This window comes from Leopardus geoffroyi, chromosome E1 (assembly GCF_018350155.1).
Source record: "Leopardus geoffroyi isolate Oge1 chromosome E1, O.geoffroyi_Oge1_pat1.0, whole genome shotgun sequence".
Lineage (NCBI taxonomy): Eukaryota > Metazoa > Chordata > Mammalia > Carnivora > Felidae > Leopardus > Leopardus geoffroyi.
In genome coordinates this window covers 60,589,429-60,611,736 of record NC_059330.1, presented here as the reverse complement: position 1 = coordinate 60,611,736, position 22,308 = coordinate 60,589,429, and the positions used below count along the sequence as shown (strand labels likewise).

Below are 22,308 nucleotides of genomic sequence, written 5' to 3'. Positions count from 1 at the left end.
GCTTGAAATGGCCCCTGCCCCATCTTGTGCCTCTGTAACGTGCTTCATTGAGCTCCATGTGAACACACAGGCATGGGGGGGTCACCCTTACTGCAGGCTCGTCCTAGGGGGCCACACTTCCAGGAGCCTGACCAGGCAATGGAGGGTCATTCCCAACATGCCAGGAAGCAGCAGTCCTGCCCAGGGGTGGCAGGAGTCCCGGTGCTCTGCTGTTTGTAGAAGTGGGGCACGGCCGTGTGACTTCCTTATGCTGAAAAACTGGGTAGAGATGTCCTGTCACTTCCCATGGAGACACCTTAGAGCCCGTGAGCGAGTCCCCGAGCCGTCTCTGTGGTGCAGACCCAGGCCCTCCCTCCCAGGCTATGTCGCCCTGGAAACAGCCCCCGTCACCTGGGCCCCTGGCAGGCAGCAGTGACCAGCAGGAAGTGAGCCTGGGATACTTTAAGTCACCAAAAGTCCGGAGTATTGTGCAGCACGGTCCAGCCGGTCCTGACCCGGGGTGCAGGATATCTGAAAAATTATTAAATCGGAAGAGAAAAAAAAAAAAAACCCATGGGAAGGTTGTTGAGGACATTAATTCAACTGTTGGCCTTAGGGCCCTCCCCACCCCTTTTCCTGGTGGGAAGCCCCCAGGGACAGGATGCCACCCGAGAGACTGGAGCATCCCGGCACCCAGCTGCCAATGGGACCTTAACGGGGCTGGTGAGCGCTGTGGGGCATGCAGGGGCACGTGGCCAAGTGAAGCTGTGTGGTCGGGACTCACGGTGCCAATCCCGTTCTGTGCTGTCCCTAGCCAGTGTCCTGCTCCACACAGCTCCTGGGCTCCTGAAAGCCAGGCGGAAGGGGTCGCCATGGAGTCCAGGGAGCAGCGTTTGATTTCAAGACAATGAGGTGGCTTCGAAGAAGCAGCGGGGCTCTGGCCATGCAAGGGACCGCTAGGGGCTCTTCTGGCCTCACAAAGAGCCCTCGTGGGGGCCCATCAGGGGGCCCGGCCCTGCAGCGCATGGTCGCCAGGGCTGGATGGCGGTCGTCCTGGACTCTCAGGTGACCCCTAGACGGGCCGCCTGTTTCTTTTTGGTCTGGAAGCCTAGGTCTTTTTGCAAGTTCGGTAACCACGTGAGCAGGGAAAATGCCCCCAGACGCAGGGTTTGAGACTCCGCCGGTTGTGTGCGCGCCCGCGGGGGCGAGTGGCCCCGTGCGCGCGCGAGTGCCTCTGCCCGTTGGAGGGGGGGGGGGGGCCTTTGTTCGCACCGCGCCAATTGGTGTCCGTGCCACGCCCCACCCCGCGGGCTCCGGGAGCCAGAGGGGCGCGCGCGCGCCGGCCCGCGAGGTTGGGGAGGCCTGGCCACGCCGCGCTGCGGTGACCGGCAGTGACCCCGCCCGGGGCGCCCTCGGCAGGGGTCAACGACCGCCGCGCCGCCCGGCCCATCACCCTATCGCTTAGCAACGCCCACTCGTGCGCAGCCATTGGGCCGGCGCGCACGCCCCCGGCCCCCGATTGGCCGCGGCGACGCGAGGGTCCCGCCCCACCCCCACCCCCATCCCCCGGCCCGGTTCCGCGCGGCCAGATCCGGGGCCCGTCCGTCCTTCGGTCCTCTCGGGGGTCCGGCCGGCCCCTAACGTGCCCCCACGATGACCCCACAGTGGCCCAAGCACATCCCCGCCCAACTTCACCCGCGCGGCGCGCACACGTGGCCCCCGCAGCCCGAGGCCGGGAGGGGGCGGGGGCCTGCTGCGGGCTCAGTCCCCTGCGCTTGCGCGTGCGCCGCCGGCGGTTCCGCGCCACGGGCCTGGGGGGCGGGGCACGGAAGCCGGGGGCGGGGGTGATGCGGCGCCCCCCATGGCGCCCCCCGGGCGCCGGGTCCCCCAGCCCTGCGCGCCCCCGCGCCGGGTCCCGGCGGCTCGGCGGCGCGCCGCATCACCCCACTGGCGGCGGCGCGCCGGGTCCCGGGGCGCAGCCCCGACGCTCATTGGCCTGGGCGGCGCAGCCAAGCTGTCAGCCCATGTGGCGTGTCCGCGCGGGGACGGCCGCGGTTAAATAGAGTCGGCGCCGGCCTAGAGGGAGCCAGAGAGACGGCAGCGGCCCGGCCTCCCCTCCGCCGCCGCGCTCCATCCTCGCGCCCCGCCGCCCGCTCCGCCCGCCACCCGCGCCCAGACCAGGTATGAGCGGCGCGGCCGGGCTCGGGGCCCGGGGGACGCCCGAGGGGAGAGGTCGGCCGGCCAGGTCGCGGGCTCCGAGTCCGAGTCCCCGGCCTGGGTGATCGGGGCGCCGGGTTCGGGCGCCCGGAGGGCCGGCGCGCCGCGCCCCAGGCCCGGTGGGGCAGGTGGGCGATGGCGAGGGGCGCACGCCGGGGCGCTGCGAACAGCCATTTTGGCTGCGGGCTGGGCCACACGGGCTTGGCCGCCGACCCCTTCCGCCCGCGGCACCCCCCGCGCCCGGTGCCGGAGGGACGCGGCCCAGCGCGATCCAGGACTCCGGGAGCACGGCGGGGGTGGGGGGGGGGCACCAGTCTCCATCACGTGGGCGCCGCGCGGAACCCCGAAGTTCTGGAGGGCGGGCTGGCGGTGGCGGCGGGGCGAGGTCGGCGCCGCGGGGTCTCCAGCCCCTGCCCGGGCCGCGCCGGACTCGGCGTGAATAGCAAGTAGGGAGAACAGCGGGCGCGCTCGGGAGGAAGCTGCCGCCCGAGCGCTGGAGCCTCCGGGCCGCCAAAGGGCTCTTTATTCAGCGCCGGGGGTGGGGGCTCCCTCCCGGCCGGGACTCGGGGCCGCCGCGCCGCCCAAGGAAGACGCTGCTTTCGGCTCACGCGCCCTTGCTCAGAGGGACCCGGAGACCCGGGAGGGCGGCGGGCTGGCGTGTCTGCCGCTCATTAGTGCCACGAGGCCTTCGGGCCTTGGCGGAAGTTGCCAGAGTAACCCTGGCCTTGCACCCTTCTTCAGGGGCTGTCCAGGGGTTCCTGGACCCCTAAGCCCAGGGTGGCCTGGGCTTTCTCTGCACGGGGGGCCTCGGGGACCTTAGTCCGGATGGCCAGGCAGGCTGTGTGGAGTTAGGCCAGCAGTGTCCCGATGCCTCCTCACCTGCACAGGTGTGCGGGCCTGGGCGGCACTTGCAGGCCAGAACCAGGAACGATTCTCCCTGCTGGAGGGGCTAGACTGGCTGGGTGGGTCCAGCTCTGGGCAGGGGCCGTCTTTTCCCCAGAGCCCTTCGAGTGCAGTTTGAGGGCTGCCCTGGGTGACAGTAGGCCCCTGCCCCCAGCATGGAGAGCGGCCTGGGATGCACTGGAGTGCAGGGCCCACTGACTGGTTAGAGTGGGCTGGCGTTCCCCCACTGCCATATTTCCTTCCCTCAAACCTCAGTACCCTTTCTTTTTTGTTTGCTTGGTTTACTGGGTTAGCTCTTAACAGATGGAGTGCCCAGCGGTCTTGTCTTAGGAAGAGTTCGGCCCTTCTGGGATGGCCTTGCCTGCTGCCCTCTGTGAGGCCCTCTCCCAGGAGCACCCCAGCGGCAGGTTGCAGAGGTTGCAGGGACTGTTGGGGTCCAGATATGAGGCAGCAGGGCCATGGGGGGGGTGGTGGTCACCCCAGGCCAGGGCCCCAGAAGTGCCAGGCCAGTGCCAAAGGCCAGAGGGTCCAGTCCTCCCAGTGAAAAGTGAGGGCTGGCTGGACCATTGTGGACTCCCCCATACACCTGAGGCGTCTGTCCTGGCCAGCCCAGGGCGCAGGAGCTGGCCTCCTGGATCTTGGGCTCACCGCTCGCAAACCCGTAGGTGGTGCTGTGGGGTTAGAAAGCCAGGGGAGAGGCTGCAGCCTGGTGGTCTGGCAGCCGGATCTGACCGGCGCCAGGCCCCCACATCACTCCCCCTGCACAGAGCAGCCATGGAGGACGTTGTGATTGCTGGCATGTCCGGGAAGCTGCCCGAGTCCGAGAACATGGAGGAGTTCTGGGCCAACCTCATCGGCGGCGTGGACATGGTGACAGACGATGACAGGAGGTGGAAGGCAGGTGAGTGGGGGGTCCTAAGGCTCCCCTCCCACGTGGATGCCCCTCTCCTGTGCTTGCTGTGGGTGCAGCCTCCCGGCTGCCCAGAGCAGACCAGCTCCAGCCTGAGTCCCAGTCCTAACTGCAGAGCCTTGCTGCCCGGAGGGGCCTCGGAGCCGGGGCCTGGGAGGCTGAGGGCCAACCCGGGCGTGCGTCCACCCGTGTTATAGTCAAGCCAGGTGATCTGCTGGGGGAGCAGAGCCAGGGTGAGGCCAGGCGAGCAGGTGCTTCTGGCCCCACCACCCACTACTCTGTCCCTGCCGGCCCACGAGTCCCGGGCAGTCAGATAAGACACCAGGCTCTCTTGGGAAGCTGGTCTGACTCCCTCCCGCCCAGGAGGATTTTTTGCAGAGCGGCTCTACCTGATCTACGGGATGTGAGTCAGCACGGTAGAGTCTGGCCCGATCTCAGCAGCCAGGCAACGGCAGGCCAGGCAGAGAGGGTCTCCAGCTAGGACAGCGGTGGGTTGGGGGAGGCACTGTCCCCACCCTGCTCTGCTCTGAGGCCCGCCCAGCGGGTCCCCTTCTCAGAGCACGGCTGGGGTCTTAGTCGGCCACGTGGTGCCAGTGGCACCCCAGGCCCAGCAGCACTAGGCCCTGCTTCTGGGGCCGCTGCTCGGTCCCCCTGGAGAGCTTGTAGCTCCCCATCACAGCAGGCAGGGGCCTTGCTGTCGGTCGCTCGGGGCCCACAGCCCTCCACCTGCCCCTGTCTGCAGGACTCTACGGCCTGCCCAAGCGTACCGGCAAGCTAAAGGACCTGTCCAAGTTCGATGCCTCCTTCTTCGGGGTCCACCCAAAGCAGGCTCACACGATGGACCCCCAGCTGCGCTTGCTACTGGAGGTCACCTACGAGGCCATCCTGGATGGAGGTGGGTCCTCAACCGTGGCCAACTTAGGGCTGGGGGCCGGTCTCTGCAGTCCCCGCTCCCCCAGGAGACACGACAGCACTGCCCTTTCTCGCTTCTAAAAGCAACCTGTGCTCAGGGTAGAAGTGTCAAAGCACAGAAATCCGGGCAGAAGCAGAAGCCGCCGTGGCTCCCTGGGCCCTGGTCCAGGGCCAATGGTCTTGGGAGGCGTAGGTCTGTCAGCAGGTCGGGGGTTTCACAACTGCACATGCCCAGGTGGCCCAGTTTCCTCCCTCCCCAACGTACAGCTGACCTCGGGGCCCCGGTGGAGTGCCAGGCAGGGCAGGAGGCGGGATTCTGCCCCCAGGGCTCCCACTCTCCACTCCTCTCTCTGGGCCGTGTCTGGCCTTGGATGGGTACCTCACGGCGGCTGTCCTTTGTCACGGGGAGCACACCTGTCCCTGCCGCCCCAGGGGCATGGAGAGGAGGCCAGCCGTGTGGGTGTGGTGCCTCGGCAGGTGGGGGTGGGGGCCAGTCCTGGCCTCTCGGCTCTCTCACCCTGCAGCAGGTGCCGGCCAGGCCCGGGGCCCGACCTGCACACAGCACCTTGAGGTGAAAGGCTGGCAGAGGCTTCCCACTGCCCGGGCCCCACCCAGAGACCTTGGACGCCATCCCCCAGGGGCTGGCCAGGGTCCCTCCCTCCTTTCCCAGCCTGGACACTTAGCCTTTGTCTTCCTCTGTCTCCTTATCTCAGCTCGTCCTAGAGTAGGCTGCCCTTGGTGCTTGGGTGCTCATTGGTCATCGGGGCTTGCCAGACCCTGCTGGTGACACCAGGGGCCAGGGGAGTATCCTGGGGACAATGCTGCCTTCTGTCCTTACCTCCAGCTGTCTCTGGCCTCTGCCTAACCCCAGAGCCTGGAGCCCCATCTGTCCCTTGGGCCCCTGGTTCCTCGTGACCCACTTATCTGTCCTCAGCCCTACCTGGGCCGGCTGTCCTGCTCAGGCTCCTCCAGAGTTAGGCTGAGATGGGGTCCCCCACACCCAAGCCAGAGAGGCCGAGAGGTGAGGTGCGGGCTGGGTGCTCTCTAGCAGGCCTGGCTGCCAGGCTCTACCATTGTCTCCTGCAGGCATCAACCCGGCTACCCTGCGAGGGACACACACAGGCGTCTGGGTGGGCGTGAGCGGCTCGGAGGCCTCAGAGGCTCTGAGCCGAGACCCCGAGACTCTCCTGGGCTACAGCATGGTGGGCTGCCAGCGGGCTATGATGGCCAACCGCCTCTCCTTCTTCTTTGATTTTAAAGGTGGGTCCCCACCCGGCCCCTCCCGGCCTCTGGCTCCCCCCAGGAAGGGCGGCTGGGGCGAATAGTCGGGGGGCGCCCTGTTAGAGCCTCTCGCTTGCAGGGCCCAGCATCGCTCTGGACACGGCCTGCTCCTCCAGCCTGCTGGCCCTTCAGAACGCCTACCAGGCCATCCGCAGGGGAGAGTGCCCCGCGGCCATCGTGGGCGGCCTCAACATCCTGCTCAAGCCCAACACCTCCGTGCAGTTCATGAAGCTCGGCATGCTGAGCCCCGACGGAACCTGCAAGGCCTTCGACGAGTCCGGTGAGCTGCGGGCGGGGGGTGGGGGGGCCGCCGGACGGTGCTCGCACCCCGGCTCCCATCTGACGCCAGCTCGCCCAGCTCTGCCCCGAGCTCCCGGCCCCGGGGGCCTGGCGCCAGCACAGGTGTCCTCTGCCCTCAGGGGACGGCTACTGCCGTGCGGAGGCCGTGGTGGCCGTCCTGCTGACCAAGAAGTCCCTGGCCCGGCGTGTGTACGCCACCATCCTCAACGCCGGCACCAACACGGACGGCTGCAAGGAGCAAGGTGGGTGCGGCTGGGGACCCAAGGAGCCGGGCCGGCCCACCGCAGGCGGTCGGCGGCTGGGGACTGAGGCCTGGCTCCTCCCGCAGGTGTGACCTTCCCCTCCGGGGAGGCCCAAGAACAGCTCATCCGCTCGCTGTACGAGCCGGCTGGGTTGAGCCCAGAGTCCCTCGAGTATATCGAAGCCCACGGCACAGGGACCAAGGTGAGAGCCACATCCACGCCTCGCTCCTAAGAGGCACCCAGGTGGGGTCCACGCCTCGCTCCTAAGAGGCGCCCAGGTGGAGTCCTGACCTTCCCTTTTGTCCTCTGCAGGTGGGGGACCCCCAGGAGCTGAACGGCATCACCCGAGCCCTGTGTCCCTCCCGCCAGGAGCCCCTGCTGATCGGGTCCACCAAGTCGAACATGGGGCACCCGGAGCCCGCTTCGGGGCTCGTGTCTCTGGCCAAGGTGGGTGGGCTGGTCTGGAGCCATCCCACGTGCCAGGCAAGGCTGTGCCGTGGGGTGCCGGCCATCGAGGCCCGGACAGCAGGGCACGAGTATAGGACAGGTCTTTACCCTGGCTCACTGTGGGTCAGACCCTCTGCTAGGGAAGGTGAAGTGGCTGGGACGGCCCCAGACAGGTGGCCCATCCTTCACCGCCCCCCCCCGTCCCCCGCCGCTGCTGCCGCCGCCGCCAGTCCCACAGCCTCCTCACCAGCCAGTGGGGGCTGGGTGGTCTGTGGGGAGACCAAGCAGTGGTAGTTTCTGGGTATGGTGGGGGCTTCCTGACGCTCTCAGCTCCTTCGGGCTGACACAGGAATCTGTTTGTAGTTCCTGCAAGGATCGGGACTAGGGGTGAGGCCTGGGAGGGACCTTTGTGTCCAGGTCCCGTAGCCCATCAGCCTGGGGGGTCGGTGGGGCCCCAGGTGAAGGCACGAGGCCCAGAGAGGGGAAGGGGCATGTGGTTAGGTCACCGGGTCCCTGTGCCACAGCAGGGTGAATGTGGGGGGGCAGGGCCTGTAGTGTGGTCTCAGGAGGGGGGATCCCCCACTCCAGGTAGGGAGTGCGAGGTCAGCCACCCCACCAACTCCGAGCCACCCACAGGTGCTGCTGTCCCTGGAGCATGGGCTCTGGGCCCCCAACCTGCACTTCCGGAGCCCGAACACCAAGATCCCCGCGCTCCAGGACGGACGGCTGCAGGTGGTGCAGCGGCCCCTGCCCGTCCGCGGAGGCAACGTGTGTATCAATTCGTTCGGCTTCGGCGGCTCCAACGTGCACGTCATTCTCCAGCCCAATCTGCGGCCGCCCTTGGCACCCACCCGGCACACCTCTCTGCCCCGTCTGCTGCGGGCCAGCGGACGCACCCCGGAGGCCGTGCACTGTCTGCTGGAGCAAGGCCGCCGGCACAGCCAGGACCTGGCCTTCGTGAGCATGCTCAATGACATCGCGGCCATCTCCCCCACCGCCATGCCCTTCCGGGGCTACACCGTGCTGGGTGGCAAGGGTGGCAGCCAGGAGGTACAGCAGGTGGCCGCTGGCGAGCGTCCACTCTGGTTCATCTGCTCGGGTGAGGACCCTGCTCCCCAGGCCCTCCCCGGCGGGTGAGCGGGTGGTCAGGGCTGCGCGGCCCCCACCCCTGACGCCTCTCGCTGGAACAGGGATGGGCGCACAGTGGTGCGGGATGGGATTGAGCCTCATGCGCCTGGACAGCTTCCGCGACTCCATCCTGCGCTCCGACGAGGCCGTGAAGCCCTTGGGACTGCAGGTGTCTGAGTTGCTGCTGAGCACAGACGAGGCCACCTTTGACGACATCGTCCACGCCTTCGTGAGCCTCACCGCCATCCAGGTGCACCTGCGGGGCCTAGGGGCCGGTGGGCAGGACGAGGAACTGTGGGGAGGGGAGCGGGCACCGGGCTGGACAAGGCTGCTGTGACCGTGCACGTGGCCAGCCTGGTGTCCCCAGGACTGGCATGATGTGTTGTGTTCCACGCCTCCCCCACCCCACCCCCAGATCGCCCTCATAGACCTGCTGAACTCCATGGGTCTGCGGCCCGACGGAATCATCGGGCACTCCCTGGGTGAGATGGCCTGCGGCTACGCAGATGGCTGCCTGTCTCAGGAGGAGGCCATCCTCGCCGCCTACTGGAGGGGCCAGTGCATCAAGGAGGCCAACATCCCACTGGGGACCATGGCGGCCGTCGGTGGGTGTCCCCCCATGGTCCCCCATCCCGTGTGGCCCACAGCCCTAAGGGTGTCCAGGGAGGTTTGTCTTCCTAGCACTCCTGACACTCACGCTGGGCAGAGGTGGGGTCCTGGGGGGGCCCCACTGGCCGCCGTCCTCACAGCAGAGTGACAGACCCCAGCACCCCTTCAGGACCCGCCGTAGTGGCCTCCCACGCCCACTGGCCTTGACATCTAGCACGTTTACTGAGGCGCGTTTGTAAATGCTGGTGCCATTTCCACGCGCCTGAGTTGAAGCCAGGTGGGGACAGCTATCCTCTCGTATGTGCACGCGCGCACACACACACACACACACACACACACACACACACACGCACAGGAAGTCCCAGGGTCGTCGGGACGGTTGGTCCTGGCTCTCCTCCGCCGGCATCTGTTCCTGTAGGCTTCAGGGGAAGGGGCGGGCATGATCATGCCTCGGGCAGGCTGGGCTGTGATGGGAGGGACACCTCAGAGAGCCACCGCCCTGAAGGGCTGGCAGGAGAGGTGTTAGGAGCCCAGACCCCGCTCCCGGCCTGTGGGGCACCAGGGAGGACACCTTCCTTCCCCTGAGATCAAACACAGCAGGAGTGAGAGCGGCCCATAAAGGCACCGCTCCGCGGCTGTCATTACCACACCCCTGTCATTAGGGCCCGCCCTGGGCAGTGTCTTGCTCTCGGGCAGGGCCCCCTGGCTCCCCGCAGCTGCCCCCTGAGGCCGTCCCTGCCCACAGGCTTGTCCTGGGAGGAGTGTAAGCAGCGCTGCCCCCCTGGTGTCGTGCCCGCCTGCCACAACTCTGAGGACACAGTGACCATCTCGGGACCGCAGGTGGGGCCTAGGAGGCGAGGCTTGTCCCCAAGTCCCCTCTCCGTCACCCGGGCGACCTGGGGGGACAGCCCAGATCCACTCGTCCAGCCCCCTGACGTCTCCGTCCCTAGGCCGAGGTGGCTGCGTTCGTGGCGGAGCTGAAGCAGGAGGGTGTGTTTGCCAAGGAGGTGCGGACGGGCGGCATGGCCTTCCACTCCTACTTCATGGACTCCATCGCCCCCACGTTGCTTCAGGCCCTCAAGAAGGTGGGCTGGCCACCCTTGGGCGCCCCGGAGGCGGGGGCTCCCGGAGGCAGGGCAGCAGGGGCCTGACCCACGTCCTGTGCACAGGTGATCCGGGAGCCGCGGCCCCGCTCGGCACGCTGGCTCAGTACCTCCATCCCCGAGGCCCAGTGGCAGGGCAGCCTGGCCCGCACGTTCTCGGCGGAGTATAACGTCAACAATTTGGTGAGCCCCGTGCTGTTCCAGGAGGCGCTGTGGCACGTGCCCAGGGACGCCGTGGTGTTGGAGATCGCCCCCCATGCCCTGCTGCAGGTGCGCCCTGGTGGGAACCGGGGTGAGGGCAGCAGTCTTGGCGCGTTGGGGCCGGGGGCAGGGGGACCCAGTCAGGAAGGCCAAGCCCGTCTGCCAGGCCCGGGGGTCAGCGGGGGACCCAGTCAGGAAGGCCAAGCCCGTCTGCTCTCCCAGGCCGTCCTCAAGAGAGGCCTGAAGCCCAGCTGTACCATCGTCCCTCTGATGAAGAAGGACCAAAGAGACAATCTGGAGTTCTTCCTCAGCAACGTGGGCAAGTTGCACCTGCTGGGGTGAGTCAGCTGCCCCTGCTGGGGGACCGGGGGTCTGGGCGGGGGTGCGTCCATTCCAGGCTCGTCCCCGATAACAAGGTGTGTTAACCAGGCCGCAGAGTGAGGTCTTCCCCGGGAAGTGGGCGGGCAGGTGCTGAGCCCTCGCCCTACCCTGGCCTTGCCCCGGGTCTTCTGGGAGACGGTTGGCCGTGGGTAGGACAAGGTAGCCCCAAGCAAGGCCACCTGGGCTGGGCGAGCCCCTCAAACCTTTCCCCCACCCCCAGCTTCGATGTCAACCCCAATGGCCTGCTTCCACCCGTGGAGTTCCCGGTGCCCCGGGGCACCCCTCTCATCTCCCCTCACATCAAGTGGGACCACAGTCAGACCTGGGACGTCCCCACCGCCAAGGACTTCCCCAGCGGCTCCAGTGGCTCCTCTGCCTCCACCGTCTGCAACATCAGTGAGTCGGGGCTGAGGTGGGGCGAGGGGGGGGGCGGGGGTGCTCCCTCCTGGGCACCGGCACTAAGGCCCAGCCCGTGCAGGCATCAGCCCTGAATCCCCTGACCACTACCTGGTGGACCACTGCATCGACGGCCGCGTCCTCTTCCCCGCCACCGGCTACCTGTGCCTGGTCTGGAAGAGTCTGGCACGGACCTTGAGTCAAAACATGGAACAAGTACCCGTGGTGTTTGAGGACGTGACGCTGCACCAGGCTACCGTCCTCCCCAAGACCGGTGAGACGGGCTGGCCGCCGGGGCCGGGGTGGGAGGGCTGGCCGCTGACCCCCGCCGCTGATCTCCCGCCTTGCCGTCCCTAGGGACCGTGCCCCTGGAAGTGCGGCTCCTACAGGCTTCCCGTACCTTCGAGGTGTCTGAGAACGGCAACCTGATAGTGAGCGGTGAGCAGATGGTGCCTGGCCCGGCTGCAGGGTCTCCACTGGGCTTGGCCTCCGAGGGGACCCTTGGCTGCCAGCTCCACTCCACCCGCCCACAGGCTCTCCTGTCCCCCACATGTAGGGAAGGTTTACCAGTGGGAGGACCCCGACACCAAGCTGTTCGACAGCCGGGACGGCCTGGACACCACGGACCCCACAGCTACGTTCCACCTGAGCCAGAGGGACGTGTACAAAGAGTTGAGGCTGCGTGGCTACGACTATGGCCCTCACTTTCAAGGCATCCTCGAGGCCAACCTCGAAGGTAGGGTGCCAGGTCCCCCCTCGACACTCCAGGAACGGGCCCCAGGGCCACCTCCCTTAGGGCCGGACCAAGCCTGACCTGCCACCCGGCATCCAGGTGCCCAGGCCGCGTGGAGAGAGGGCCGTTCTGGGGGAGAGGGTGCCACGAGCCTGAGGCCTGCCCAGCCAAGCTGACGGCCCCTCTCCACAGGCAACGCGGGCCGGCTGCTGTGGAAGAACAACTGGGTGACGTTCCTGGACGCCATGCTGCAGACATCCATCCTGGGCCTGGCCCAGTGCGGCCTGCGTCTGCCCACCCGCATCACCTCTGTCCGCATCGACCCCGCCACCCACCAGCGCAGGGTGTACTCGCAGGGCGAGGCCCAAGGTAGCCTCACGCCCCAGTGCCCGCACCCCCGTGTCCCTGCACTGGGCACTGCCCGCGCTCACTCAGCCTTTCTCTGCAGCGGTCAACGTGCTGGTGAACAGTTGTCTGAACAGCACGGTGGCCGGCGGCGTCCTCATCTCGGGCCTCCACGCCTCGATGGCCCCACGGCGGCAGCAGGAGCAGTTTGCGCCCATCCTGGAGAAGTTCTGCTTCACGCCGCACACGGAGGAGGGGCTCCTGGCTGGAGACGCGGCCCTGCAGGAGGGGCTGCAGCTGTGCAGGGGTGAGGCCCAGCCCCCCACCGGGACCCGCCGTGGCCTGCAACCTCCTGCTCCCCGGGGGCCTCGACTTGCCTCCTCGAGAGGCTCCCAGACTTCAGGGAGAGCACAGGGAGCCAGGATGGATTCGGGCCACCCCCACCCCAGCTGTGTCCCGGCCAGCCGCCTGAGTGTGATGCCCACGCCGGGGCCCGGCCCCACAGCCCACCCCCTGTGGAGTGCTCGCACCCGTGCAGATAGCTGGGGGGTGGTTGGTGGGGGGCTGGGCGCAGCTGAGGAGGTCAGGGTCCCGAGGCCACTCTCTGTGGGGCTCACACCTCGATGGGGAGCACGGCCCCCTTGAGCCCCTCTGGAGGCTAGCTCCTAGCCCTAGAGGGCCGGACTGCCCAGGCAGTGGGCATTTGCTGTGGGGGCGGGGGCAGGGGGCTCGGGGAACACTGGCCCAGCTGAGACCCCTGTCCGGTGCCCGTCCCTCCCCAGGGCTGGCACAGGCGCTGCAGACCAAGGTGGCCCAGCAGGGGCTGAAGATGGTGGTGTCTGGGCTGGACGGGGCCCAGGCCCCCCAGGAGCCTCCAAAGCAAGGCCTGCCCCGGCTGCTGGCGGCCGCCTGCCAGCTGCAGCTCAACGGGGGCCTCCAGCTGGAGCTGGGCCAGCTGCTGGCCCAACAGAGGCCCCTGCTGCAGGACGACCCCCTGCTCAGCGGCCTCCTCGCTTCCCCGGCGCTCAAGGCCTGCGTGGACACCGCCGTGGAGAACATGCCCAGCCTCAAGATGAAGGTCGTGGAGGTGGGTGCCCGTCCGGACAGTCCAGCATAACGTGTGCGGGCCCAGGCTGGGCAGACCAGACCAGTCCGCGAGCTCGCCCGGTCAGAGGCCGTGCTGCCCTTCCGTCCTTTGCCGTCCTGCCCCGAGCGCCGAGCAGCGGGCTCGGAGAGGGGAGGGGATTCCGTGGACGCCGCAGACGGGGCTGATGCTAGCTGGCGGTCTCCTGGGCCAGGTCGGCGGGTGGGCCCTTCTGGCAGACGTCACCGGCCTGCGTCGGGACGCCTGCCTGGTGGCGGCCGATCCAGGAAGCTGTCCCCACCTCCAGGTGCTGGCTGGCGATGGCCACCTGTATTCTCACATCCCAGCGCTGCTCAACACCCAGCCCATGCTGCAGCTGGAGTACACGGCCACTGACCGCCACCCTCAGGCCCTGGAGGCCGTGCAGGCCAAGCTGCAGCAGCACGGCATAGCCCAGGGCCAGTGGGACCCTGCGGGCCCCGCCCCTGGCAGCCTGGGCTCGGCTGATCTCCTCCTGTGTAACTGTGCCGTGGCCAGCCTCGGTGACCCGGCCACGGCCGTTGGCAACATGGGGGCCGCTCTCAAGGAGGGCGGCTTCCTGCTGCTGCACGCTCTGCTCAAAGGACACCCCCTTGGAGAGACGGTCGCCTTCCTCACCTGCCCGGAGCCGCGGCGAGGCCAGCAGAGCCTTCTAAGCCAGGTGCAGGGGTGGGGCGGGGCCGGGAGGCCGGGGGGTGGGGCCGGGGGCGGGGCAAGCACTGACTGCTCCCCCCACGTGCAGGACGAGTGGGAGAGTCTGTTTGCCGCGGCGTCCCTGCACCTGGTGGCCCTGAAGAAGTCCTTCTATGGCTCTGTGCTCTTCCTGTGCCGTCGGCCGGTCCCACAGGACAGCCCTGTCTTCCTGCCTGTGGAGGACCCCAGTTTCCAGTGGGTGAACTCCCTGAAGGTCAGTCTCGGCTGGGCCCCCCAGCACCACATGCCTGGGCCTGGGGACCCTCCCGGAGGCCAACCACTCTGTCATCCTGCAGGACATTTTGGCCGACTCCTCCCATCAGCCCGTGTGGCTAACAGCCAACAGCTGCCCCGACTCAGGCGTCGTGGGCTTGGTGAACTGTCTCCGCAGAGAGCCTGGCGGGCACCGGATTCGGTGAGGGACTCGACACAGCTGCATGCCCTCTGCCCTCCTTCACCTTCCTGGTGCCCCCCCCAACCCCACCCCACGCAGCCTCGTCTCACCTGTGCGGCTGCCCACAGGTGCATCCTGGTGTCCAACCTCAGCAGCACGTCCCGCACCCCGAGTTTGGACCCCGGCTCCTCGGAGCTGCAGAAGGTGCTACGGGGGGACCTCGTGATGAATGTCTACCGAGACGGGGCCTGGGGGGCCTTCCGCCATTTCCCCCTGGAGCGCGGTGAGTCTCCCCCCCCCCCCCCCCCCCACCGGCTCCTTGCCTTGTAGCGGGGTGGGCTGAGGAGGATGGGGGGCTGGAGACCCTGCCTGGGAAGCCCCCGTGGCAGCCCCGCCTCCTGTCACCCCCAGGCCTGCCAGAGGAGCAGACCGAGCACGCCTTCGTGAACGTCCTCACGCGGGGGGACCTCTCCTCCATCCGCTGGGTCTGCTCCCCTCTGCGTCACACCCAGCTCACCGGCCCCGGCGCCCAGCTCTGTGCCGTCCACTATGCCTCCCTCAACTTCAGAGATATCATGCTGGCCACGGGCAAGCTGTCCCCTGACGCCATCCCAGGTACGAGCCGGGTACCACGGGCACAGCCAGGCCCAAATCTCCAGGTCAGGTCAGGACCTGGGAGGAAGAGGGCTCCTTGCCCCGCCAGCGCTCAGGGACCTGAAGGCCTCTCAGGCCTGAGCTTGTACCTTGGGCTCCCCTAGGGAGATGCACGGCTCACCCCCCACCGTCTGTCCCCAGGGAAGTGGGCCCTCCACAGCTGTTTGCTGGGCATGGAGTTCTCTGGCCGAGATGCCAGCGGCAAGCGCGTCATGGGGCTGGTGCCCGCCGAAGGCCTGGCTACCTCCGTCCTGCTCTCTCAGGACTTCCTGTGGGAGGTGCCCTCCAGCTGGTGAGTCTGTGGGGCTGTGAGTCCAGGGCCCCACGGCCACGGCTGAGGCTGTCCTGAGCTGACCCCTTGCGCCGTGCCCGCAGGACCCTTGAGGAGGCGGCTTCGGTGCCTGTGGTCTACACAACTGCCTACTACTCGCTGGTGGTGCGGGGGCGCGTGCACCCTGGGGAGACGGTGCTCATCCACTCAGGCTCGGGCGGCGTGGGCCAGGCCGCCATCGCCATCGCCCTCAGCCTGGGCTGCCGCGTCTTCACTACCGTGGGTAGGTCTGCCGGCCCTCCCGGGAGTCTGGGGCTGCCCCCCCCCCCCCCCCCCGCCCCACGCCCCAGCCCTGCAGCCTGGCTCACCGGGACACACCTCTGCCCACCAGGGTCGGCCGAGAAGCGGGCGTACCTCCAGGCTAGGTTCCCCCAGCTCGACGACACCAGCTTCGCCAACTCCCGGGACACGTCCTTTGAACAGCACGTGCTGCGGCACACGGCAGGGAAGGGTGAGTGGCTCGAGGGCCTCCGGGGGCGTCCTCGGCACGTCCCTCTGTGTTCTCTGCCCACACCCCTGCCTTCTCCTCTCCCCTTCCTCACTGGCCCAGGCAGCGACAGGGCCTGGCCCTGCGGACCTGGGCCAGGTGTGATAGTGAGGACCCCTCTTCCCCCCACCCCCAAGGTGTGGACCTGGTGCTGAATTCTCTGGCGGAAGAAAAGCTACAGGCCAGCGTGCGGTGCCTGGCCCAGCACGGCCGGTTCCTGGAAATTGGCAAATTCGACCTTTCGAACAACCACCTGCTGGGTGAGGCGGGCAGTGGACAGGGCGGGCGGGCAGGGTGGCAAGAGGCCAGCGGCGGGGAGGGGGCGCCAGGTCCACGGGGTAGGCTGTGGGCCGTGAGCCCTCCCGTCTATCCGCCCAGGCATGGCCGTCTTCCTGAAGAACGTGACCTTCCACGGGGTTCTGCTGGACTCGCTCATGGATGAAGGTGGGAACAGCTGGCAGGAGGTGGCTGCGCTGCTGAAGGCGGGCATCCGGGACGGTGTGGTGCAGCCCCTCAAGTGCACCGTGTTCCCCAAGGACCGGGTGGAGGACGCCTTCCGCTACATGGCCCAAGGGAAACACATCGGCAAAGTGGTCATCCAGGTGAGGAGGGGGCCCGGCTGCCCCGGCTCCCCCCGCTCCCTCCGCTCCAGCCCCAGGGGCAGCGCTCGAGCACGGCCGCTGCTCCGAATGCAGGTGCGCAGGGAGGAGCCGGAGGCGGTGCTGCGGGAGACGGGTCCCACCCTGATGGCCGCCGTGTCCAGGACCTACTGCCCGGCCCATAAGAGCTATGTCATCACCGGGGGCCTGGGCGGCTTCGGCCTGGAGCTGGCCCAGTGGCTTGTGCTGCGAGGGGCCCGGAAACTCGTGCTGACCTCTCGTTCTGGGATCCGCACAGGTGAGCAGGCCTGGGGCTGCAGGGGGCACCCGGTCAGCTCAGCCCTTGTGTGCTCTCCGGGTTAGGACCCCCGGTTGGCCTGACCCCACTGCCCTGTGTCCCACAGGCTACCAGGCCAAGCAGGTCCGTGAGTGGAGGCGCCAGGGCATACAGGTCCTGGTGTCCACCAGCAACGCCAGCTCGCTGGATGGGGCCCAGAGCCTCATTGATGAGGCCACGCAGCTGGGGCCCGTGGGAGGCGTCTTTAACCTGGCCGTGGTGAGTGTGATTCTGAAGGGGCCGGAGCCGGCCACCCAGGGAAGGTTCTCCCAGGCCGAGCCTCCAAAGCCGTGAGGTCGGGGCAGGTGCTGAGGGTCCCTCGTCCCCAGGTCCTGAGAGACGCCATGCTGGAGAACCAAACCCCTGAGCTCTTTCAGGACGTCAACAGGCCCAAGTACAGCGGCACCGTGAACCTGGACAGGTGAGGCGGACGAGCCCCCGTCCCGTCCCCATCCCCCGACACGGCCTTCCCACAGCCGCCCGGGGACCAGGCCACAGGCCTCCGTGGGGGTTTAGGGAAGCGGAAGCAGACGGGCAGGTGGGGACCCTTGGGCGCGTCGGCAGGTGGGCTGGGCCAGCCAGCAGGGTGTGACTCAAGCGCCCACAGGGTGACCCGAGCTGCGTGCCCCGAGCTGGACTACTTTGTGGCCTTCTCCTCCGTGAGCTGCGGGCGCGGCAACGCCGGCCAGACCAACTATGGCTTCGCCAACTCCACCATGGAGCGCGTGTGTGAGAAGCGCCAGCACGACGGCCTCCCGGGTGAGCCCGTCCACTCCTCGCCCAGCAGCCCCCGCCTGCCGCTGCCCCCACTCGGGCCCACGCTCACTCCGGCCCCCCTGGCCCTGTCCCGTAGGCCTCGCCATTCAGTGGGGCGCCATCGGTGACGTGGGCATTGTCCTGGAGTCCATGGGCTCCAACGATACGGTCATCGGCGGGACGCTGCCGCAGCGGATTGCCTCCTGCTTGGAGGTGCTGGACCTCTTCCTGAACCAGCCCCACCCCGTCCTGAGCAGCTTTGTGCTGGCCGAGAAGAAGGCCACTGCCCACGATGACAGCAGTGGCTCGCAGGACCCGATGGAGGCCGTGGCCCACATCCTGGGTGAGGGAGACGCCTTTGCACACTGGCAGACGCTCTGCTCCCCCGAGCCTCAGTTTCCCCGGCTTTAAGAGAGGCCCTGCTTTTTCGCCGAGGGAGGGACGGGCACCAGGGGTCCGCACAGAGCCGGGTGGGGGTTGCATGCCAACCGCAGTGACGCGGCCCTCGCTCCGGAGACCTGGCCCCTGAGGTGTCCGGCCCCGCTCCCCATCCCGAATTGCCAACCGAGCGCCTGTCCCCAGGCATCCGAGACTTGGCCACCGTCAACCTGGACAGCTCACTGGCAGACCTGGGCCTGGACTCGCTCATGGGCGTGGAGGTGCGCCAGATGTTGGAGCGCGAGCATGACCTGGTGATGTCCATGCGGGACATCCGGCAGCTCACGCTCCGGAAGTTGCAGGAGCTTTCCTCGAAGGCTGGCACAGCTAATGGTGCGTGACCGCAGGGAGAGCAACTGGAGGAAAGGGAAGGCCCCTGGGCCACCGTGGCCCGTGCTCTTACGGGGTCTGGGGTGCACATGCCTTGAGTGGCACCAGGGCCCTTCTGTGCCATCGGCCCATGGGCAGGTCAGGTTTGTCCATCTGGCCCCTTCCTGAGAGCCCTCAGTGGGGCCCAGTGCCGCCCACCCCCCCACCCTAGTCCTGTAGCCTGGGTCAGCTGTCGGGGGGGTGGGGGGGGGGGGGGAGGAGGGAGGTGCTCACGTGCCGGGGGATCTGTGTGCCCCTGGCCCTCCTTCACATCCGCCCCTCCTCGCAGAGCTGGCAGCCCCCACACCCAAGGAGGACACCCCTGCCGGCCAGCAGGCCCAGCTGAACCTCAGCACCCTGCTGGTGAACCCCGAGGGCCCGACCTTGACACGGCTCAACTCGGTGCAGAGCTCTGAGCGCCCCTTGTTCCTGGTGCACCCCATCGAGGGCTCCATCGCTGTGTTCCGCAGCCTGGCGTCCAAGCTCAGCATCCCCACCTACGGCCTACAGTGCACTCGAGGTGCGACCCGGCCAGCCAGGCTGTCTCCAACCCCTGATGACGTGGGATGGCGTGCCTGTCCCCGCCCCTGCTCCCCGGGGGAGGCCCCTCCTGCCCACGGCTGAGCCTCCTTCTGCCCCACAGCTGCGCCCCTGGACAGCATCCAGAGTCTGGCCGCCTACTACATCGAGTGCATCAGGCAGGTGCAGCCGGAGGGGCCCTACCGCATCGCCGGCTATTCCTACGGGGCCTGCGTGGCCTTCGAGATGTGCTCGCAGCTGCAGGCCGCGCAGCAGGGCCCCACCCCCGCGCACAACAGCCTCTTCTTGTTCGACGGTTCGCACGCCTATGTGCTGGCCTACACACAGGTGAGGGCCCCGGTGGGGGCGGCGGACTCCCGACCCCACCCCCAGGGTCCCGGCCCGGCCAGCGGCTCCAGCAGCCCCTCTTTGCCTACAGAGCTACCGCGCGAAGCTGACCCCTGGCTGTGAGGCCGAGGCCGAGGCCGAGGCCATGTGCTTCTTCGTGCAGCAGTTCACCGACATGGAACACAACAGGGTGGGTCCCGGGAGCCGGCCGGGGGGGGGGGGGGGGGTGGGCCAGAAGCCCCCCCTCCCCCACAGCACAGTCTCAGGGCCCCACCCCCACCCCGCCCCGCCCCAGGCAGCCTGCGGCCGACGCAGGGCTCAGAGACCCTTCCCGCAGGTGCTGGAGGCGCTGCTGCCCCTCAAGGGCCTGGAGGAGCGCGTGGCGGCCACCGTAGACCTGATCACGCGCAGCCACGCGGGCCTGGACCCCCGCGAGCTGAGCTTCGCGGCACGCTCCTTCTACCACAAGCTGCGCGCAGCCGAGCAGTACATCCCCCGGGCCACCTACCACGGCAACGTGACGCTGCTGCGCGCCAAGACGGGCAGCGTGTACGGCGAGGGCCTGGGCGCCGACTACAACCTGTCCCAGGTGTGCGACGGCAAGGTGTCCGTGCACGTGATCGAGGGGGACCACCGCACGCTGCTGGAGGGCAGCGGCCTGGAGACTATCCTCAGCATCATCCACAGCTCCCTGGCCGAGCCGCGCGTCAGCGTCCGGGAGGGCTAAGCGCCCCGGGGCCCAGGGAGGGTCCTGCGGGTGGGACCACCCGGCCCAGACCCCTGCCCACGGCGCGCGACCGACCACGGGCCTGGGGCGGTGGGCGGATGGGGGCTGCGCCGCCGACTCGGAGACCTGCCTCGGTCTGTGAAGAGTCGGCCTGGCCGCCGGCCGAGCAGAGCCTTGTGCACCGCCTGGGGCCTGCCACACAGGCCTGTTCCTCGGTTCTCCATTTGATTCTCCTATTTATTGCGTCGCCCGGGAAACGCCAGGGCCTCGTCCACCCTGCGCAGGCCGGCGGCGCGGGAGCCCCAGCCCCGGGGCCCCCATGATGCAGGGGCCTGCGGAAGGGGGCAGCCCCCGGGGACACCCGCCCTGTGTTCGTCTGTGTTCGTTTTTCAAAAACATGATTCAAATTGCTGCTGGAATTCTGGAATTTACTGTAACCGTCAGTGTAAAGAACCACGTCTGGATCCTGTTCGGTTTTTACACCAACCTGGTGCACGCTGCTGTCCCACAGAGCCCCCCCGCCCCCCCAATTAAACCCACGTGAGCTCCAGCCTCCGGTCACCCTTTCTTCCCTCCTCCGGCAGCTGCTGTGGGGCCAGTACTGTCCCGCCACGTCCCTGCGGTCCAGAGGGGCTGCCCCCATGGTCCCCGTAGCCCCCTGCCCGCAGGAGCGTGCGTATGCGTGCTCGGAGAGAGGGACGGCGCCAGGCTGCACACCGCCTGCAGGGCTGGGGCGGGCGGGGCTTCGCCAGAGAAACAGAACCGGCAGGAGAGTCTCGTCTTCTATCGTTGGGGGTGTTCGAAAGATCAGCCAGGGCAATTTTTGGATTTTCCCTGGGCGGCTTGTCAGAATTCCTTATTCCTCAAGGAAACCTCGGGATTGTTCTCCAGGGTTTCAGCTCGTGTGAGGTGGCTTATCTCCGTTACTGAGAATGACCTTTACTTGAATTCAGTTGGTCATAGGTGTGAGTCTCCTCGCCTCCCCAGCGACACCTAGCGTTGGCATAACTGGCCAAGCTGAACGAGAGACTGATCAGTTTAGGCGACGGTACGGACACTGGATCAGAGGCTATTGGAGGGGCAGGGAGGTCCCCTGAGCATCTGAATCCCAAGAGCGAAGGGGTGAGGTGGACACCAGTGGGTTTGCGGGCCGAGCGTTCTGGGCCGACTGGTGGAGATGAGCACAGAGAGCTGGCGCCTGCGATCAGGAAGCCAGGGCACAGAGGCTCGGGCCCAACTCTAGGTTTCAAAAAGGACACGTTGAACCCAGAACCAGACCGGAGGCCCTTCCGTGTTCCTCAGAGAGCTCAATGTAGATAGGATTCCCGTGAGCCAACAAATCCACTCTGAGGTACACACCCCCAAAGAATTCTAAACAGGCTCAAACGTGCGTGTATATCGCTGTTCGCAGCAGCGTCACGGGCAGTGGCCAACACATGGACACAAGCCAAGTGTCCACCAACAGAAAAACGGATGTAAAAGTGTGGTGTGTTTGTGCCTGGAATGTTGTGCAGCCGTGGAAGAGGATGTTCTGATACACGCTATGTGGGTCTAAAACCATGCTGACAACAGTGGAAAGATTGCTGGAGTAGGATTATCAAAGATTTCAGAGGAAAAATACACTGGGGACAAATAGTTACTGCATAATGACAAAAGAGTCCGCTAACCGAAGGGGTATAACGATCCTGAACTTTTATGCCCCGTAACAGTTCCCAAATACAGGAAGCAAAGGTTGTAGGTCAGGGAGAAGAAACGTGCAAATTCGCAAAGTTGGAGATTTCAAAAGCCCTCTCTCCTTTACTGGTAGAACAAGAAGAAAATCAGTATAGAAGACTTGAACCAGACTTGAACCAACCAACTTGCCCTAATTGACATAGAACATTCCACCCAACCACAAATTCTTTCCAAATTCACATGGAAAGTACACCAAGATAGTATGCGTTCTGGGTCATAAAACCAGTGTCGGTAAGTTAAAAAAAAATCAACTTCTATAAAATATTTTCTCTAGTCACAATCAAATAAAATTAACATCAGTAGCAAAAAGAGCTTGAGAATATCCTTGAGTGTTTAGAAACCAAGTAAGAACTCTAAAAAATACAAAGGTTAAAGAAGAAACTGGAAAAGAATACTTTTTCGAACTGAATGAGAAAATGGCACAGCTGCATCTGTGGTACTTGGAGAAGAGACCGCACGGGAGGCCTGCGGCAAAAAGGAAGTTTCTCAAATGAACTAACCTTCAGAAACTAAAAACACAGCAAACGAGACCCAGACTGAGGAGAATAGTGGAAATAGCACACACCACAGTCCAAATCCATTGGATAGAATACAGAAAAAGAACAGAAAATTAGTGAAACCAGAAGCTGCTTCTTTGAGAACCAAAAATACGTAACCCGGATTGACCTGGAAAAAAAAAAAACCAAGGACACAAATTACCACCATCAGGAAT

At 66.5% G+C, this 22,308-nt stretch overlaps 1 protein-coding gene across 6 annotated transcripts; it reads left to right on the top strand.

Moving 5' to 3' along the window:
- The first annotated feature begins 1,968 nt into the window (after positions 1–1,968).
- On the top strand, positions 1,969–20,281 carry FASN (fatty acid synthase). Of its 6 annotated transcripts, none has more exons than XM_045489949.1 (42): positions 1,972–2,160; positions 3,841–4,000; positions 4,752–4,904; positions 6,008–6,181; positions 6,282–6,482; positions 6,622–6,744; positions 6,831–6,946; positions 7,057–7,191; positions 7,828–8,290; positions 8,382–8,569; positions 8,735–8,924; positions 9,674–9,768; positions 9,879–10,013; positions 10,098–10,301; positions 10,455–10,570; positions 10,834–11,009; positions 11,092–11,283; positions 11,367–11,447; positions 11,566–11,745; positions 11,935–12,111; positions 12,191–12,394; positions 12,870–13,174; positions 13,479–13,871; positions 13,953–14,117; positions 14,200–14,318; positions 14,426–14,580; positions 14,709–14,912; positions 15,093–15,243; positions 15,327–15,505; positions 15,614–15,733; positions 15,907–16,029; positions 16,148–16,371; positions 16,465–16,666; positions 16,773–16,924; positions 17,035–17,126; positions 17,313–17,464; positions 17,559–17,804; positions 18,044–18,232; positions 18,558–18,788; positions 18,912–19,135; positions 19,227–19,325; positions 19,473–20,281. In XM_045489949.1, exons 2-42 carry the CDS (start codon positions 3,874–3,876, stop codon positions 19,860–19,862), a joined length of 7,545 nt encoding a protein of 2,514 aa, XP_045345905.1. In that variant the 5' UTR covers positions 1,972–2,160; positions 3,841–3,873; the 3' UTR covers positions 19,863–20,281. The 6 variants fall into 6 exon arrangements, with proteins under 6 accessions (XP_045345903.1, XP_045345905.1, XP_045345902.1 ...); XM_045489946.1 differs by having other exon boundaries at positions 2,043–2,160; positions 3,872–4,000; XM_045489945.1 differs by having other exon boundaries at positions 2,047–2,160; positions 3,867–4,000.
- Positions 20,282–22,308: the final 2,027 nt, after the last annotated feature.